At 41.4% G+C, this 17,180-nt stretch overlaps 1 protein-coding gene across 1 annotated transcript in view; it reads left to right on the forward strand.

Moving 5' to 3' along the window:
- Nucleotides 1-17,180, forward strand: part of LOC149455886 (guanine nucleotide-binding protein subunit beta-5) — a 99,991-nt gene that overhangs the window by 46,610 nt on the left and 36,201 nt on the right. The window contains exons 4-5 of the mRNA XM_089685758.1: nucleotides 460-536; nucleotides 2,855-2,987. Of these exons, the coding sequence (XP_089541884.1) occupies nucleotides 460-536; nucleotides 2,855-2,987 (210 nt within the window). The remainder of the gene's footprint in view (nucleotides 1-459; nucleotides 537-2,854; nucleotides 2,988-17,180) is intronic.

Here is a 17,180-nt window from a genome sequence, read left to right on the forward strand (position 1 = left end):
TCGGGACTGTCCTTAATTTTAAAGGATGCCTCGGGACTGTCCATAATTTTAGAGTGCCGGGACTGAAAAAAGGTTGAGAAACACTGGATTAGGGTAATCGCATTGATCTCTTCTAGCCTCGTGTAACATATTCACAGTTTTGTATTGTCTTCTATAGCATCTCCCCAGCCAAAAATCTAGCATGTCCACAGTCTCTGACCCTCATTTCCTCTATTAAGTCTGTAGTTTCTGACTGTTCTTTCAAGCATTACATATATTGAACATTATGTGAACATTGGTGAAATCACAGGCCGCATTTGAGGCCCCCTTTAGCTCATAAGTTGACAACCACTGCCCTAGAGAAAACCTTTTTATTTTAAAAAGGGAACTGATTTTTTTTCATTATAAATAAAAAATAGAACCAGGCTTTTCCTGTTGCTAAGATAATGCTGTAATGATGTGGTTTTTGGTTCCTTCTAGGAGCATGCAGTTACCATGCCTTGCACCTGGGTAATGGCCTGTGCCTATGCACCATCTGGCTGCGCCATTGCATGTGGGTAAGTCTGTCATAACTGGTGCTATTCTAAATAACATGTTTATATATTTTTATTTCCTGGATAAAATGTGACACTACGGATTTCAGTATCAGCCTGACACAGGGCTATTTGAGGTCCAGGACATCTTGAAGCCACCATGGACACCATGAGCTAGTGTGATACTTTTAGCGTGTTTATACGCTTTGGGTTCCTAGCCAAAAAAGATACACATTGAAATGTATAAAATTATTTTGAAGTCTGGATCAACTTTGTGTATGTTATTTCTTATATTGACTTATAATTACCTCTTAATTTTTGTTATGATTCTGACTTCTATTAAAGAAGAGGTACCCTTTTAGTAATATCCATCATCCCTAGGCCCACACATGCAACCCCCTCTCACTATTTACATCTGTCAAGTGGAAATTTTCTTCAGCACTGGCAGTGTCTGCACAGTCCACCTTCATGGACTTGCATAAAGGCATACTTTAACTGTCTCTACTCTTGGAGTATAGTTCTATACTCTGATCAATCTCTTCTGATAGGAAAATTCGATCTATAGTCACCAACCCATCTGATTGGAAGTAGATCTTGTTCAATAGTTAAGATAAGACCATAAGTTATTAATTGTGCCTCTGTTTCTACTATGTAATCTCATAATCTGATAGCTCAAAATATGATTGTATTCATGAATAAATTATCTTGGTGCAAAACTATCGATAATTGTCCACCCTGGCTGATCTACTCAGTTTGATAGAATCTAAATTGATCAGAAAGGAAGATACGGCAATTCGATTGTCAGCATGCTTGATCGCTTTGATCAAATAGCACACTGATAAGATAATAAATTTGTGTGTGTATATAGCTACCATAAGACGTGCACTATGTAGGTACAGCCAGTGCTGAAGAAGATGATTCGGCTGTCATACTGAATTGGATTTGCCCTTTAAGACTTAAAAGTAAAGTATGGCCCCATACCGGGCCTCTTGGCTCACCAGCAGAAGTTGGCTTCCTATCTGTTTTTATCCGCCACTAGAACAATTGCTCAGGCCTGGAGGAGTCCGTTTGTCCCTCTTCAGGGGGTGCGGGATCGTATGACCACTATGATGCTCAACGAACAGATGTCGAGTATCCGCAATGACTCCCAACGTAAATTTTTGAAAATATGGGAGCCGTGGTTGCAATATGCCCTTCCCTCACTCTCCCCGGCTAGTCTGGGGATGTAATGGCGTTCGGTGTTGGCGCTCTTGAATCCCTGCTCTTTGCCCCCCCCCCCTTTTTTTTTTTTTTTTCCTTTTTCTCTCTCTCTCTGTTTTTGGTGTGACTAGGACAGCTGCATTTAGTTGTTATAATCAGTTACATTAATGTTTTGTAACTTATGTGCCTTTGATAGCCCCTGCGTGGGCGTACCTTTTGCCCTGTTGGCATTAGAGCATTGTTTTTCCCCTTTTATTTTATTTGGCATTTTGTTTATCTGTGCAATTGATAGCTCCTGCGTGGGCGTGTTTTACTGCCTCTGTTTATACTGTTTAAAAAATTTAATAAAAACCATTGAAATAAAAAGTAAAGTATGGCCAGAGCTTTTTTTGACCATACTTCTTTTCTGGGCCACAGGACTGCACTTACTTTTGTTCTCCGGTGACCCAGAATCAATCAACAAAAAGCCTGTTATTGGCTGACATCACAGAGCCAGTCCAGGCTCTAGAGGTATCCTGACTTTATGGTCGAGATCCACCCAGATGCCTGACTGTCAGCTGGCTCAGCCTCTCAGCCTGAGACAGCCGCTCCTACCCTCTCCACAGCCTGGTGCTCCAATGAGCACTGAAGAGGCAGAGTAGAGAGCTGGAGACTGACAGTCACCTCTCTCTGCTCAGTGAAGACTGAGAACTGAACAATCAGCAGTCATGTGATTGCTCAGTTCTCTGTGTAGAGCCAGCGGGGGACAGCTGCAGCATCGGACCAATGCTGCAGCCACATAGATAAGTATGTTTATTTTTTTTATATCCCGCACTTCTCCTAAATATATAATAAACAATTGTTGAAAGGATATCAAGAGAATGTATACTCCATTGTCAAAAGCAGCTTGATTCCTTTTACATAATTTATAAATCTATATTTATGTAGAGATAAATGATGCACCAGGCATCAAGCTAATTATCTGATAACACCTTTTGTGCTTGCACTTTTGCCCATACTTTGTGTGCATAATCAACAATTAAATTGTTTCAAAATCATTGAACAGCTAACCAGAATAAACTTTGACTGCAGACAAAGCCTGTGTTATACAAGGTCACCATTGATTTTGTTGTGTGATCTCTCACTCTGTTTGTTCCATACAGGGGTCTGGACAATAAGTGCTCTGTATACCCTCTGACATTTGATAAGAATGAAAACATGGCTGCCAAAAAGAAGTCAGTTGCTATGCATACCAACTATCTGTCTGCTTGCAGCTTTACCAATTCAGATATGCAGGTAAGAACTTTGGTCAGAAGGTGAAGGATAGTTAAATAGTTGATAAGGTTGAATAAAGACACCAGTCCATCCAGTTCAACCTGTGTGTGTTTGTGCACGTGTTTGTTTAAATCTATATAATTCCCATATCCTTGAAATGTGATTTGTTATCAGTTTTCTTTCAACATCTTAGCAGCCTAAAGTGATATATCTAAAGTTATTTTATATATTTTTTTTTTTTGGATACAGTAGGAAATGGTTAGAATCTCAGGTTTTTATTGCTGCCTGTGCCCAACCAGGGAGTGTCGCCCTCTGTATGTGTCTTCGTGACCACTGTCATCAGAACAGAAAGTGATGGGAAATCCAATGTTTTACGGTTATTGGCTTAGCAGAAGATGATGGGAACACTTCTATTGACTTCCCCTCAATTTTTACCCTTGTGATCCCAAAGAAAGCTAGAACAAATCTTTCCCAGAAGAAACATAAACAGCAAATTAAATTCTGGAAATGTTTCCAATCCTTTTCTTCTCTGTCCAAAACAAAAATGAAATGAGTTTGGGGTTCACCTTTACAGGAAGACAAAGATTGCAATAAAAAAAATACACACTAATTTGAAAAAACTCCATGCTAAAAAATTGAAGATACACTATATTGTCAAAAGTATTGGGACGCCTACCTTTACACGCACATGAACTTTAATGTCATCCCAGTCTTAGTCTGTAGGGTTCAATATTGAGTTGGCCCACCCTTTGCAGCTATAACAGCTTCAACTCTTCTGGGAAGGCTGTCCACAAGGTTTAGGAGTGTGTCTATGGGAATGTTTGATAATTCTTCCAGAAGTGCATGTGTGAGGTCAGGCACTGATGTCAGACGAGAAGGCCTGGCTCACAGTGTCCACTCTAATTCATCCCAAAGGTGTTCTATCAGGTTGAGGTCAGGACTCTGTGCAGGCCAGTCAGGTTTCTCCACCGCAAACTCACTTATCCATGTCTTTACGGACCTTGCTTTGTGCACTGGTGTGCAGTCATATTGGAACAGGAAGGGGCCATCCCCAAACTATTCCCACAAAGTTGGGAGCATGAAATTGTCCAAAATGTCTCGGTATGCTGACACCTTGAGAGTTCCCTTAACTGTAACTAAAGGGCCAAGCCCAACCCCTGAAAAACAACCCCACACCATAATCCCCCCTCCACCAAACTTTACACCTGGGATAATGCAGTCAGGCAAGTACTGTCCTCCTGGCAACCACCAAACCCAGACATGTCCATCAGTGCCAGACAGAGAAACATGATTCGAAATCCAGAGAACACGTCTCCACTGCTCTAGAGTCCAGTGGCGGTGCGCTTTACACCATGACATTTGAAGCTTTGTATTGCACTTGGTGATGTAAGGCTTGGATGCAGCTGCACAGCCATGGAAACCCTTTCCATGAAGCTCTCTGCGCACTGTTGTTGTGCTAATCTAAAGGCCACACAAAGTTTGGAGGCCTATAGCTATTGACAGTTGGTGACTTCTGTGCACTGTGTGCTTTAGAATGCGCTGACCCCGCTCTGTCATTTTACGTGGCCTACCACTTTGTGGCTGAGTTGCTGTTGTTCCAATTTGCTTCCACTTTGTTATAATACCACTAACAGTTGACCTTGGAGTATTTAGTAGCAAGGAAAAATGTACAAATGTTTGTAGAAGCATTCTGCATGCCTAGGTGCTTCAATTTATACACCTGTGGCTATGCTATGGAGGTGATTGGAATACCTGAATCCATTGATTTGGAGGGGTGTCCCAATACTTTTGGCAATATACTGTATTGTATTTACTCTGTTTCTTGTCCTAGTGATATGGGCTATGGGACAGAATTGAAGAGATTTCTCTCCTGTGGTGACCTAAACGAAAAAAAAAAAATCTTACAAAAGTTCAAAACATCCCTCACATTTTTCAAAAAAAGAAATGTTCTGGCTAAAATTTGGTTTGAATAAATATGATATACTCTGATTTCAAGTGAATGGGTAGAAATATTTAGTTTTGTTGTTAAGGGGTCAATATTTTTGAGTCATGTCTAGCTAGGTAGTTAAGCATACCAAAGAGATGCAGATTGTAAATGTACTTAGAATCATGTCAGTATTGTCTTGCCTAAGGCCCCACTTTCTACGCTGTCAACATGTTGTGGCCACTAGACTTTTCTGGGCTTAGACTCTGTGTCATATGTCAAAGAATATATTTTTGGAAGCAGCGGTGGGCCATGCATTTACACTTAGGCCTTCAGTGATGTCCTATCTGAATTAATCTATTTTTGGCTGTAACCTTGAAAATTCAGCTCAGAAAAAATAGGGCCTGGATTAGCCAGGGTTTACTGCCACTGATATATGGCTTAAGGCAATGCTTATAATGGGCCGGCTTAGTAACCCTTACAATGGCAGAGTTTTCTAAAGCTGTAAGCTCATGGTCACTTCAGCAGCCTAACAGCTTGCCATTTTGGGAATGGGTGTAGTTAGTAGCCAGCAAGTCACTGATCACATGCAATGTGTGTATATTTAGTGGCTGCTGCTTCTTGAAGTACGTTACTCTGTGGATGTGATCTGGCAGGCAGGTAGCAAAGATCGCATCTATGAGGCTGCAGCCAGTGTCCCCCTCTAAACGCTTCTTGTGTTTACCTCCCCCTACCTTCTGCAGTCAGCCTGTGCACATTAGATCCTAGTGGTACAAGCACTGGCTGCTTCTTCTGTCTCCTTTCTATATCATTGATTGCTTGAATGATTAGTGAGATTGCAACCTAATTGTACTCAGCTCTTTGGATTTCATGCATGAATTAGCATTGTGTTATTGTAGTCAATTCCTTTTAATTGGAGTGCCAGCACACCTTAACCACTTGCCCTCCAGAGGACTTACCCCCCCCCCCCCCCCCCCCCCGTCCTGACCAGGCCATTTTTTTGCGATACGGCGCGGCAGTACTTTAACTGACAATTGTGCGGTCATGCAACTCTGTACGCAAATGAAATTTATGTCCTTTTTCCCCACAAATGGAGCTTTCTTTTGGTGGTATTTGATCACCTGTGCATTTTTAATTTTTTGCACTAAAAACAAAAAAAAGACCGAAAATCTTGAAAAAACACCCAATATTTTTTACTTTTTGCTATAAAACATATCCAATGAAAAATATTTAAAAAATCTAATTTCTCATAAATTTAGGCCAAAATGTATTCTGCTACATGTCTTTGCTAAAAAAAAATCCCAATACGTGTGAATTAAATGGTTTATGTGAAAGTTATAGCGTTTACAAATGGCGGTATATATACAGGAATTTTTTTTTTATACTAGTAATGTTGGTGATCAGCGACTTATCGCGGGACCGTGGCAGGCATTCTGACACTGGGTGGGAACTGACTGCCACTGACATCCTAATGACACTAATACAGTAATCAGTGCTAATAACAAGTACTGACACTGTACTAATGGTACTGGGCAGGAAGGGGTTACCATCTGGGGCGATCAAAGGGTTAACTGTGTGCTGTTTTGCATAATGTGCTGTGTGTGCTTTACTAGGGAAACATGCTGATTTGTATTTCTCTGCTGAGCATGTTCTTGCTGGCAGGAGAGAGACCTGTGTTGTTTACACACAGGTCTCTCCCCTGTCAGTGTTACTCAGCGATCGCCAGGTGCCGGCGGAGAATGTTTGGCCAGGACCCGGTGATCGACATCCATAGCCACCAAACGGGTGTGCAAATCAGGTATATATACATGATTTTGTGTAGCCCTGCTGCCCTGTAGCAATAATTCTACTATAGGTTGGCGGGCAAGCTATTAAGGTGCACTGTGCTGTGCTGGCAGATTGATGCCTTCACCTGACCCACACAGGAGCGATCCTTGATACCATTGGATGTGCTGACTTGCTGGAGGATCATACTGCTAACAACACAGAGTCCAACTGGTGGTACCATTATCGACACTTGTGACTGTCCCTTAGCAGTAGAGGAATTGGTGTGCTCTTTTGTGGCTCAGGTGGTAAAGGAATCAATCTATATGTTTTAATTCACATGGCTGATATTCTTCTTGGCCCTTGTATCATCTACGGTATGTACCATATGTAACCCCTGAAGGAGATAATTGGTTGAAATGCATTGGCATGCTCCACATGAAAAATGTAATTTAAAAACAAGATTTGTTTGTAACTAATTTAACGTGGAGAAAGCAATGGTATATTTTCTCACAAACAAGTGTAACAATGATGTAAAAAATGTGATTGATCAGCCATTATATGTCTTTTAATGAGAGTCAAATTAAATCTTGCAATTTTATTCAATTCTTGAGGTGCCTCACAATTTTCTGGGAGTTGCAACTACTGGACAGTATTGTAAACATTTGAGAACACTTAGAAAACATGCATACAACCTAATTCCTGAAAATGTGAGTCAGAGAAACATGCTCAGCCTTGTTTTTCAAAGCAATTTTCAGCAAACATTATCAGTGTTCAGAAACTGTGCTCTGAATTCACAGTGACAGTTCATTTCTGTACAGAATTCTAAGGCTTACCACACCAGATTTTTATTTATTACAGGTACTTATATAATGCTGTCAATTTACTCAGCACTTTACATATATATTGTACATTCTCATCAGTCCTTAACCCTCAAGGGGTGTACAATCTAGGGTCCCTAACTTACATTCATACATACACATATTAGGGCCAATTTAGACAGGAGCCAATTAACCTACCAGCATGTCTTTGGAGCGTGGGAGGAAACCGGAGTACCCAGAGGAAACCCACACAGGCTCAGGGAGAACATGCAAACTCCAGCCAGGTGGTGCCATGGCTGGGATTCAAACCTGCAACCCTAGTACTGCCAGGTGGAAATGCTAACCATTTAGCCACTGTGCTCATTTCATTATTTTTTTTTACTTATCCAAAGGCTATTTGGTAAATGCATGTATCAATTTATGAAGAGGGTAGAAAACAGGAGATGATGGCAGTCTACAACATTCCACAGTTGGATTTAGGGCCCTTTCACACTGAGTTGTTTTTAAAGCGCTTTTATGTTAAAAAAAAACTCAAGAAAAGCTCATGAAAAATGCCTCCGTATGTATGTCAATGCATATTTTCACACTGCATTGCATTGTAAAAAATTCTGCTTGCAGCATTTTTTGAGCATATTTGCTCAGTTAAAAAACCTGCACCAAAAACACACCTCCCCACTGATATCAATGCCTCAAAAATGCCCCCGAGATGCATTTTTTGGTGCAGTTTTTAAGTCACGTGTCCTTTAAAAAATGCACCACAAGCACGGTAAAAGCATGGTAAAAATGTTTTTTGCGGTGGATCAGCATGAAAGTGTCCTTATTAATGCAAAGACGTACTGGGATGAAGTTTAGGGCAGCCGTTAACAGAATTGTTTAGGGTCCATTCTCATCTATAGAGTTGCAGTGACACACGGACATGTGATATGTGCCTGGTGCGCTGTGATTTATTGTGAAAGGCACCCCAAAATACTTTCAAAATTCATATGCACTGCAACATACTATAGTCCAGGACAATGCATGGTATTCTGGGTGTTGCATGGTGCTGTGAAAAAAAAGTGCAGACTGCAACTGTTTTTTCTTCAATTGAGGCGCACCACATACAGCTCATTCATTTTGAACTGGCTGCCTAATAAAGCAACGTGTCCCAACATATGAAAATGTGTGCACGTCCGTGCTCTGCATTCTGGTGTGAATGAACCTTTAATAAAGCAAGAAAACATAAAAATATATTTAAAAAATGACATAGCAAATGCAACCCATAGATACCAATCTGAATTTGTTCTGCTGAAATCTGATGAATTCTGATTGGTTACTGGACTTAAATCCTGCAGCCAAAATCAAAAACAAAAAATCAGCACAAGAGTCATAACTTACTATCTGTAGGATGCATCCCTAGTTACAAACAAATTTTGCTTTTAGAATACATTGTTCACGTAGATTCAGCCCAACGCATTTCAACAAAGGGTCTTATTTTGTGGTTACATGTGGTACATATATGATGCAATGACCAAGAAGAATATCAGCCATGTGAATTAAAACATATAGAATGATTCCTTTACCTAACCCAAACAGGTACACCCCAATTTCCCCCACCGCTGCCGTAAACTTCTGGTGTGGCCGGGGCTAATACAATTAAAGGGCTGTTGTGAGCTCTCATCAAGAGAGCCTGACTATGCCCTACCTTTCTGCCCAGCTGCGCCATTCATAGAAGTCATACTAGAGCATCTATGATTGGCGCATGATCTATGAATGGAGATGGCAGACCTACAGTAGAAATCATCCATCTGACCTTTTTTCTTAGATTGCTTTCCATTCATTCTATGAATGAATGCACTGGGCAGATCACTTGGCAAAGTCCTGCTCTCTTGATGAGAGCCTGTGACATCCTGTTCATTGATATAGCACCCGCTGCAGATTATGGCAGTGGGGGGGGGGGGGGGGGGGGGGCAGGCCAGAGGAAGACTTTCACTAACAAAAGAGGAGTCAGCACAAAGGATGCATACTATTGACTGTAAGCTATGTCCCTTGTGCTGATTTTCCAGTTTTTTTTATTTTGGCTGCACTTGGCTTTAAAAATAAGAATTCTTTATTGAACAATGCCCAGTGTTCAAATTGAAGTGTCCTCTAGCAATTAATCCAGATGGCAGCACAGTGGCTAAATGGTTAGCACTTCCACCTGGTAGTGCTAGGATCGTTGGTTCAAATCCCAACCACAGCACCACCTGCCTGGAGTTTGCATGTTCTCCCTGTGTCTGCGTGGGTTTCCTCTGGGTCCTCCAGTTTCCTCCCACACTCCAAAGATATGCTGGTAGGTTAATTGGCTCCTGTCTAAATTGTCACTAGTATGTGTTGTATGAATGTGAGTTAGGAACCTTAGATTGTACACCCCTTGAGGGTTAGGGACTGATATGACTGTACAATATATATGTACTGTAACGTGCTGTGTAAATTGACAGCGCTATATAAGTACCTGTGATAAATAAATAAATGTCAGGTTCAGGGGTGGACTGACAACTCATGGGGCCCCTGGGCAATAGAGGATCATGGGGCCCCTCTGTCCTTGCCCAAACTCAAAAAAGCCTATGAAAAAGGTACCAGGGGCATCTCAAGGGGCCCCCTACTGACCCCGAGCCCTTGGGCAGTGCCCGAGTTTCCAAATGGTCAGTCCACCCCTGGTCAGGTTATTGCCATCAGATCATTTGTAATTAATTAGTGACCATAGATGACTGTGCTAATATGAATTCACTCTGGTGACATCGGATGAATTGTGATTGGTTGTTGCACTTACTAATAAGAATTATTTATTGAATAAGACCCGAACTGCAAAGTAAAGCATGCTCTAGATATCAGATTACTGCCATCAGATCATCTGAGATCATTTGTAGTAGTTGGTGGCTATAAATCACTGCCGTTTGCATCTTATTAAATAGTTCTATTTCGTGTCCCTCATTTTCCATTCCAGCTGGTATCCTAGTATCTGTCTGCTTTTTATGCATATCTGGACATGTTTCTTTTTGCTACTTTTTTTTTTTATAACTGAGACCCTTTTATGTTGTTACCTATTTGTCTTCTGTCCTTCACTATGAAGTTATATCAGAATGCAGTGTTTACTTAGAAATGTAATTTCAGAACCATAATGGCCAAGTCGAAGCAAACACACTTGAGATTTTGTGGCGTAATTCCATGTATTCATCACATCAGAAACATTGTAAACAACAGCCGAGTTGTTGATAGTCGTAATCTTGGATATAATGATGCCCTTAATTATTTTCAGCTCTCCCTGTATTATAGACATGAAATAGGAATATCTGTATGTAATCTTTTTTTTTTTTAGTTTATACTAAATCTAAGAAATGTTGGTATGTGTTCTCTAATGAGGGAAAAGATGAAAGATTAACGTACAGAATAAAAAAAGTACCAAATAACCGTTACAGCATTTGTCACACTAAATTAGTATGCACCTTATTGGAATGAAACCTTGGTAGGTCATCTGTGTTGTTTGTTGCTTTGTGGACTAGATCAAAATAATAAGCCGTATTTTTAAAAATCTTGTTTACTTTCTTGGCATATGCTGTTACAATGACATCAGTGTCATAGACTTCCATTTCCTATATGTCCTGTAGCTTTGGACACACTAATGAGACTGTCAGGTGACTGCATCTGACTGTGTGGTTGTCCTACCAATGCATGAACTCTGTCACTTATAGTTAAGCAATCTTGCCCTAAACAAAAAAAAACCTGGATCTTTCTGGTTTAGCTGCATAACTGGAACTAATGGAAGTAACCAATTAATATAATTATAGCAGAGCATGTAAGGGCTAATGGTTGCTATCCACATTTAAATAAATGATTGATTTATTTTCCAATTGAAACGCACATCAAGCGGATTCAAATATTGTTTGGCCACCATAAGATTGTACTTATCTTCATTAGATATGGGTTAAAGTACCAATTACTGTAAACTATACAGATGTTAGGATTCCGTTCGGTGTTCCATGGTTAAAACATAATGCAGAAGGCTTTGGGTCATGTATATTTATAAGCACACTGGAGAAAGCCTAAAGTATTGGAAATTGTTCCCATTACTGTAGTTTATCATGGTGTACTGAAATTAAAATTCTTGACCGAAAACCAAAAATTCAGGATGCACTTGGCCTAAAACAGAAATGGACAGGTTTTTTTTTAAAAAAGGATGTTTTTGTATACAATTGTATTGTATTCAACTTTTTAATTAATATCATGAATTTAAATTAATATGATTTAAAAAAATTACAATCCAGTAACGTAAAATAACTTTTATTGAAAGTAACTCAAAAATTGGACAGAAAATAAAATATATATAAAGTTAAAAAACTTAAATAGAGTTTTTTTTTACATTGAAGTCAATAGAGGGCGTTTTGCATTGAAGTCAATGGGACATGATTTTGCATTGAAGCCAATGGTACGCAATTTTGCATTGAAGTCAGTGGGACGCAATTTTGTATTGAAGTTAATGGGACACGATTTGCATTGAAGGAAATGGGACACAATTTTGCATTGAAGTCAATTATCATTATTGGCACCTTTTTTTTTTTTTTTTTCTAAAACACCAATAACTATTTTCAGACGATCATTTTCAGCGGCCAATATATCGCGCATCACTAGTAATTTAAACAGATGTCAGGATTCATTTAGTGATCCTATGGCCAATAAAATGCATAAGGCCATGTAAATTTGTAAGAGAACTGGAGGAACCTAGAGCTGAACCCAAAAATATTTGGCTTCCATACAAACTGGCACTAGTGCCTGAATGTTCCCATTACTGTAAATTGAACAGATGTCAGGATTCATTTAGGTGTCCCATGGCCAATAGAAATATTAAAGTGAACCCACGAGGAGACAAATACAGAAACTATCGTCGCTAATGTGTTTTTATAGGTGTAGGCTCAAGACTGTCATCCTGACCTTGGCTTCTCTTTCTAGTAACTCACCTAGTGAGCACTGATAGCTCCCATATTTGTCTTTTCACATGCCTCTTTGAGGACAGTAACTGTTGTGAATCACCTATTGTACTGCTGTATAATTTAATATCGATGAACTAAATTGTTTTAGCATCTATAAAGAGGACCTTTATGAAAAGTTTGTGTGTAAAGACTGAAAGTAAGATGCAGGGAGCCACATTTTTAAAGCAGCAGAAATCCTTGAAACATCCATGGAAGGAAGTGCAATTTAATTTACAGCTTTACACTTACCCCTTTCCCCACAGCAAATCTTTAATAATTTCGTGCAGATGCATTATTCTTTATAATACACTGATGCAAAGAATGATAGACGTTAATGAACCCAAATTGTTAAGTTCCTTTTTTGGTTGGACAGAGTGGGAAAAAACCCTCATACTGTAGGTGAATTGTCTGCCCATCCTAAAGAAAAAAAATACTCTTTTCTCTTCCGTTCATTGAAGGACAACTGTAGATACTGACCATCGGGGTATAGTGCCAACTTCTGCATAGGACTCAGGTATGGAAACAAAACACAGCCTAGGGGCGGCTCCTGTTGGTAGCCTAATCCCCTCCTGCTAGAGGCAGCTCAGTTTTTTCGTGTAGTGTTAAGGTGTAAGGACATGAACTCCCTGCTGGGAATTTTAGTTTCCTTTCTTTTGCAAGGGAATCATCTTTTAATTTTTTTACTTCAGTCTTCAAGACCTTTAGTCAACCACTGAGCTGGGTGACAAGCTGGGGAATCTAGATCATTGTAGTCCCCTCAGCTCAGCCAATGAGCTCTACCAGATCCTTGCCTACATGCAGGTTCAGCTGTGACAGCCCTATCCTGGATTGGCAAGACCTGTACTTGTAATCACACTGGAAGAAGTACCATTAAAGGTCAAGTTCAACTCCAGTCCACATACATTGTTTTCAAGCTCAAACCCTAATGAAAGGGGTTTTGGACCTCCAAAAGGCATTTATTACTCTTTCAGTTTTCCCCCTAACTTTTATTGGAATAAAGTTGTACATGGACCTTTTAGCAGTGGTGTAACACTTCAATTTACATTTTTGTTATATTATACCACAAGCCAAGAGGACGTTTGGGGTGTAGAAGCCACCTGTCCAAGAACCAGATCACCTACATCAACATCAAAAACTTAAGATAGGATAGTAATATCAATAAGATAACCTTACAGGTCCAGCTCTAATGTTCCACTTACCTTAACTATCCTGCATTGGGACAGCCTATGAGTTATCTCACGGGAGGGGTAAAGGAGGGGGCACATTTGACAAGAGACCTATTTGTTTTTTGTCCTCCCAGGTAGACAGCACACAGTGCTCCAGGGGGAGGCAGCCTGTCATTGAGAAGGTTGCCCTTTTTCATCCTATCGGGATCCTAGTTGGGTGTGATAAGTTTACACCCTCTTCTCCTCTTTATCCTCTCTGTGTCGCTTGAAGTGGTCTATAGGTACGCCTTTCCCATTTGATCCCCTGTGACTATCCCTAATGTCAGCATGGAGCACCCCCTTCCCTAGATGGCATATACTTTATGGACTTGGGGCTTGGGTGCTGCTCTGTGAGATCACTAGGTGTGTGCAAAGGGTGTTCTCAACATCCTGGGTCCCACGGCGCACCTTATACCCTTTGCAGGCAATATCCAGGGTCCAGTGAGTATGTTTGGCCTATCTTCCTCTATGTTTGTGGCAATGCTTTGTTAGCCCTTTCTGCTGGTTACCCTTTTTTCATACCAAGGTTTCAGAGGAGTCTTTCAGCTTTAGTTACAGTCACTTTGCACCTTTTAAGAGGATTTTGAAAAGAAATATAAATTCCTAGCTAACCCAGAATGTCAGCATATTGGCACAGAAGATTCACACTTTTACTGTGTGAGCTTCAGTGGAACATTAGGGGAAATTTACTAAAACAGGTGCACTCAGAATCTGGTGCAGCTGTGCATGATAGCCAATCATCTTCTAACCTCAGCCTGTTCAATTAAGCTTTGGCAATAAAACAAGGAAGCTGATTGGTTTCTATGTAGAAGTATACCCAATTTTGCACTCTCCACCTTTAGTAAATAAACCCCACTGTGTTTAGTGCTTATTAGTTGCAACCTCTGAAACAGTGAGTGACTTACAACTTGTATGTTTGATGTTATTTTGCATACTATACATCAGGGGTTTTGAGTTAAAATTACGGAGGTCCAGTCAGCAAAATTTCCTTCCAGCAGAGGTCCGAATCCTATTAGCGATATAACACATCACAGTCCTTCGGTACATTATGATTTTTAGTGTACCTTTCACACTGTAGTCCCCTCTACATCACAGTCCCCTCTTTAAAGAAGTCCCACAGTGTCCTCTTTTCATTTCACATCACTGCCCCTCTTTACATCACAGCGCCCCTTAACAAAACACAGCATCTCCTAACACAACACAGCACCCCTAACACAACACAGCACCCCTTAACACAACACAGCGCCCCTAACACAACACAGTGCCCCTTAACATAACACAGCACTCCTAACACAACACAGCACCCCTAACAACAGCAAATATATAGCAAAGATGGGATGTATCTTTGCTAGATAGGGATGTCTCTTTGCTGGATGGGGAAGTCCCTTCTTGGACTGGGCTGTCTCTTTGCTGGATTGGGATGTCTCTGTGCTGGACCCAACTGGGCAAAGAGACACCCCAGTCCAGCAAAGAGACATCACCATCCAGAAAAGAGACATCCCGTCCAGCAAAGAGACAGCCTGTACAGCAAAGAGACAGCCCATCCAGCAAAGGGACAGCCTGCCCAGCAAAGGGACAGCCCTTCCAGCAAAGAGACAGCCCTTCCAGCAAAGAGACAGCCCCTCCAGCAAAGAGACAGCTCGTCCAGCAAAGAGCCAGCCCATCCAGCAGAGACAGCCCCATCCATCGCTGCTACAGAGCTGTCACAGTGTGTTGGTGGGTGAAGAAGAGAGGCCTCCATTGTCGCTTCAGTGCAGCTGTTGGCCGAGAAGGTGTCCCTGTGTCAGCGGTGCTTCCTGCTTGTCATCTGGAGCCATCACTGCCGCTCCTCCTGTTGGCCCTGCTTTAGGCAGAGCCGCACATCGGGCGGCTGCGGTCTGCATTAGCCCCATCCAGACCGCGGTCTGCATCAGCCCCATCCAGACCACGGTTGCCACTTACCTCCTGCCATGTGGCCCAGTCATGTTAAGCCCGGCGGCCCGGTGTACCCTATGGCCAGTCCGGGCCTGGGACCGAGGGAGGGCACCCGGGGGTGGCGTGGCTGCAGTCTGGATGGGACTGTCCCTCAGTCCATTTCCGGACCATGGTCCGTCATTTAGCATTAACAGTGAAGTCTGGTGTCCTGTACCTGATTTTCTGTTGTCCTTTGAGTCCCCCCTTAGTATCATTGTACATGGTGTCCACTGCTGCTCCATGGACTCTTCCAGATAGTCCTGATTTTCTGTCTCCAGGGCCAATTTTCTACTCTGCTTCACAGGTGTTGGCTTAGTGGGATGGCTCATGAAGGCCAGATCCTAGGTGGCAGAGACATGCTTTATTCCCACTATTCCCACTATTCCCAAAGCCTGGACTCTCATTCCTGCACAGTCTACCATCACACATAGAAGGCATGCTTCGCTTGTTGCAAGGTTAGGGACTTTCAACCCCAGATATTCTCTTTGTGAAGAATACTGACTTTTTTTGCAGATGGTGGCTATTAGCACTAGCAAGAGGCAGGTCTTTGCATTTGTGTCCCAGAAACTGCTGGCCTCCCACCCTTTAGGAATTTCTGTACAGGGTGTTTTTAATATAGCTTCCCCTGTGCCTTTCCCCCATTACTCTATGAATATGGATTTGGGTTTTTTGGCTCTTAAAAAAATGACCTTTTGAATTCAAAGGTCATTGATTTGAAATTATTCTCCTCCTGAACAAGTCACCTGTACCATATTATTGGTTGAATGAGAAATCTACGCTGTAAGTTTGTGAAGTCTACGACTTATTGTAACTGTTGCATACCTATAAATAAAACATTGTTTTTTAAAATGACTTTTGCGTTCAACCCGTTCTCACAGGTTGTGTCCCTGTTGCCATCAATGAAGGACTCAGTCTGTAATTGTGGATACTACCCATGTTATTTGTCAATCTCTCTGGCTGCACAGGCATTCCTATCAAACCTGAGCTTCCTGCAGAAGTCTTTAGGTATCCCAGGACTATTTATTCAGTTTGGAAAGCACTCTTACACATCTATTGGTTGAGGAACAAGCAGTGTGCTTGTTGGTACCTGAAACGGTTCATTTAGCTTTTTTGCCAAATCTTGGTGGACACTGCTTTGGGATGTCCCAACAATGAAGAGCTAAATATCTACACTGCTTTTCAACAAATGGAAATGCAAATCGGATTTTTCTAGATGGAGGTTTGGACAGCAGCATTCGCACCTAAGCATAGTTTTACCCCAGCAAGCACAGAGGTAAAAAGAAGCTCCTGTGGGGTCATGGAGCACCACTTGGCCATAAACTAAACTAATCTAATGTTAGCTTATATTTTTAGCTTCCCAAGATGTTTCCATAACCCTCAGATAGATGAAGGTAGCGCATGGCATCTGACTATAGGGGATGATAGAATCACTGCCCTCCTACTGTGGATCTACTGGAGGATTCCAATGTTAAAATAGTTTCTGATATCTCAGTAAGCGTTACACGATATTCCTCAAGAAGGACAGCAATGGACGCTAAGGCAGAGTGGGAGAGAGGGGAGGAGAG

The sequence above is a fragment of the Staurois parvus genome, unplaced genomic scaffold (genome assembly GCF_062004578.1).
Source record: "Staurois parvus isolate SC_StPar_1 unplaced genomic scaffold, SC_StPar_1.0 ptg000385l, whole genome shotgun sequence".
Classification (NCBI taxonomy): domain Eukaryota; kingdom Metazoa; phylum Chordata; class Amphibia; order Anura; family Ranidae; genus Staurois; species Staurois parvus.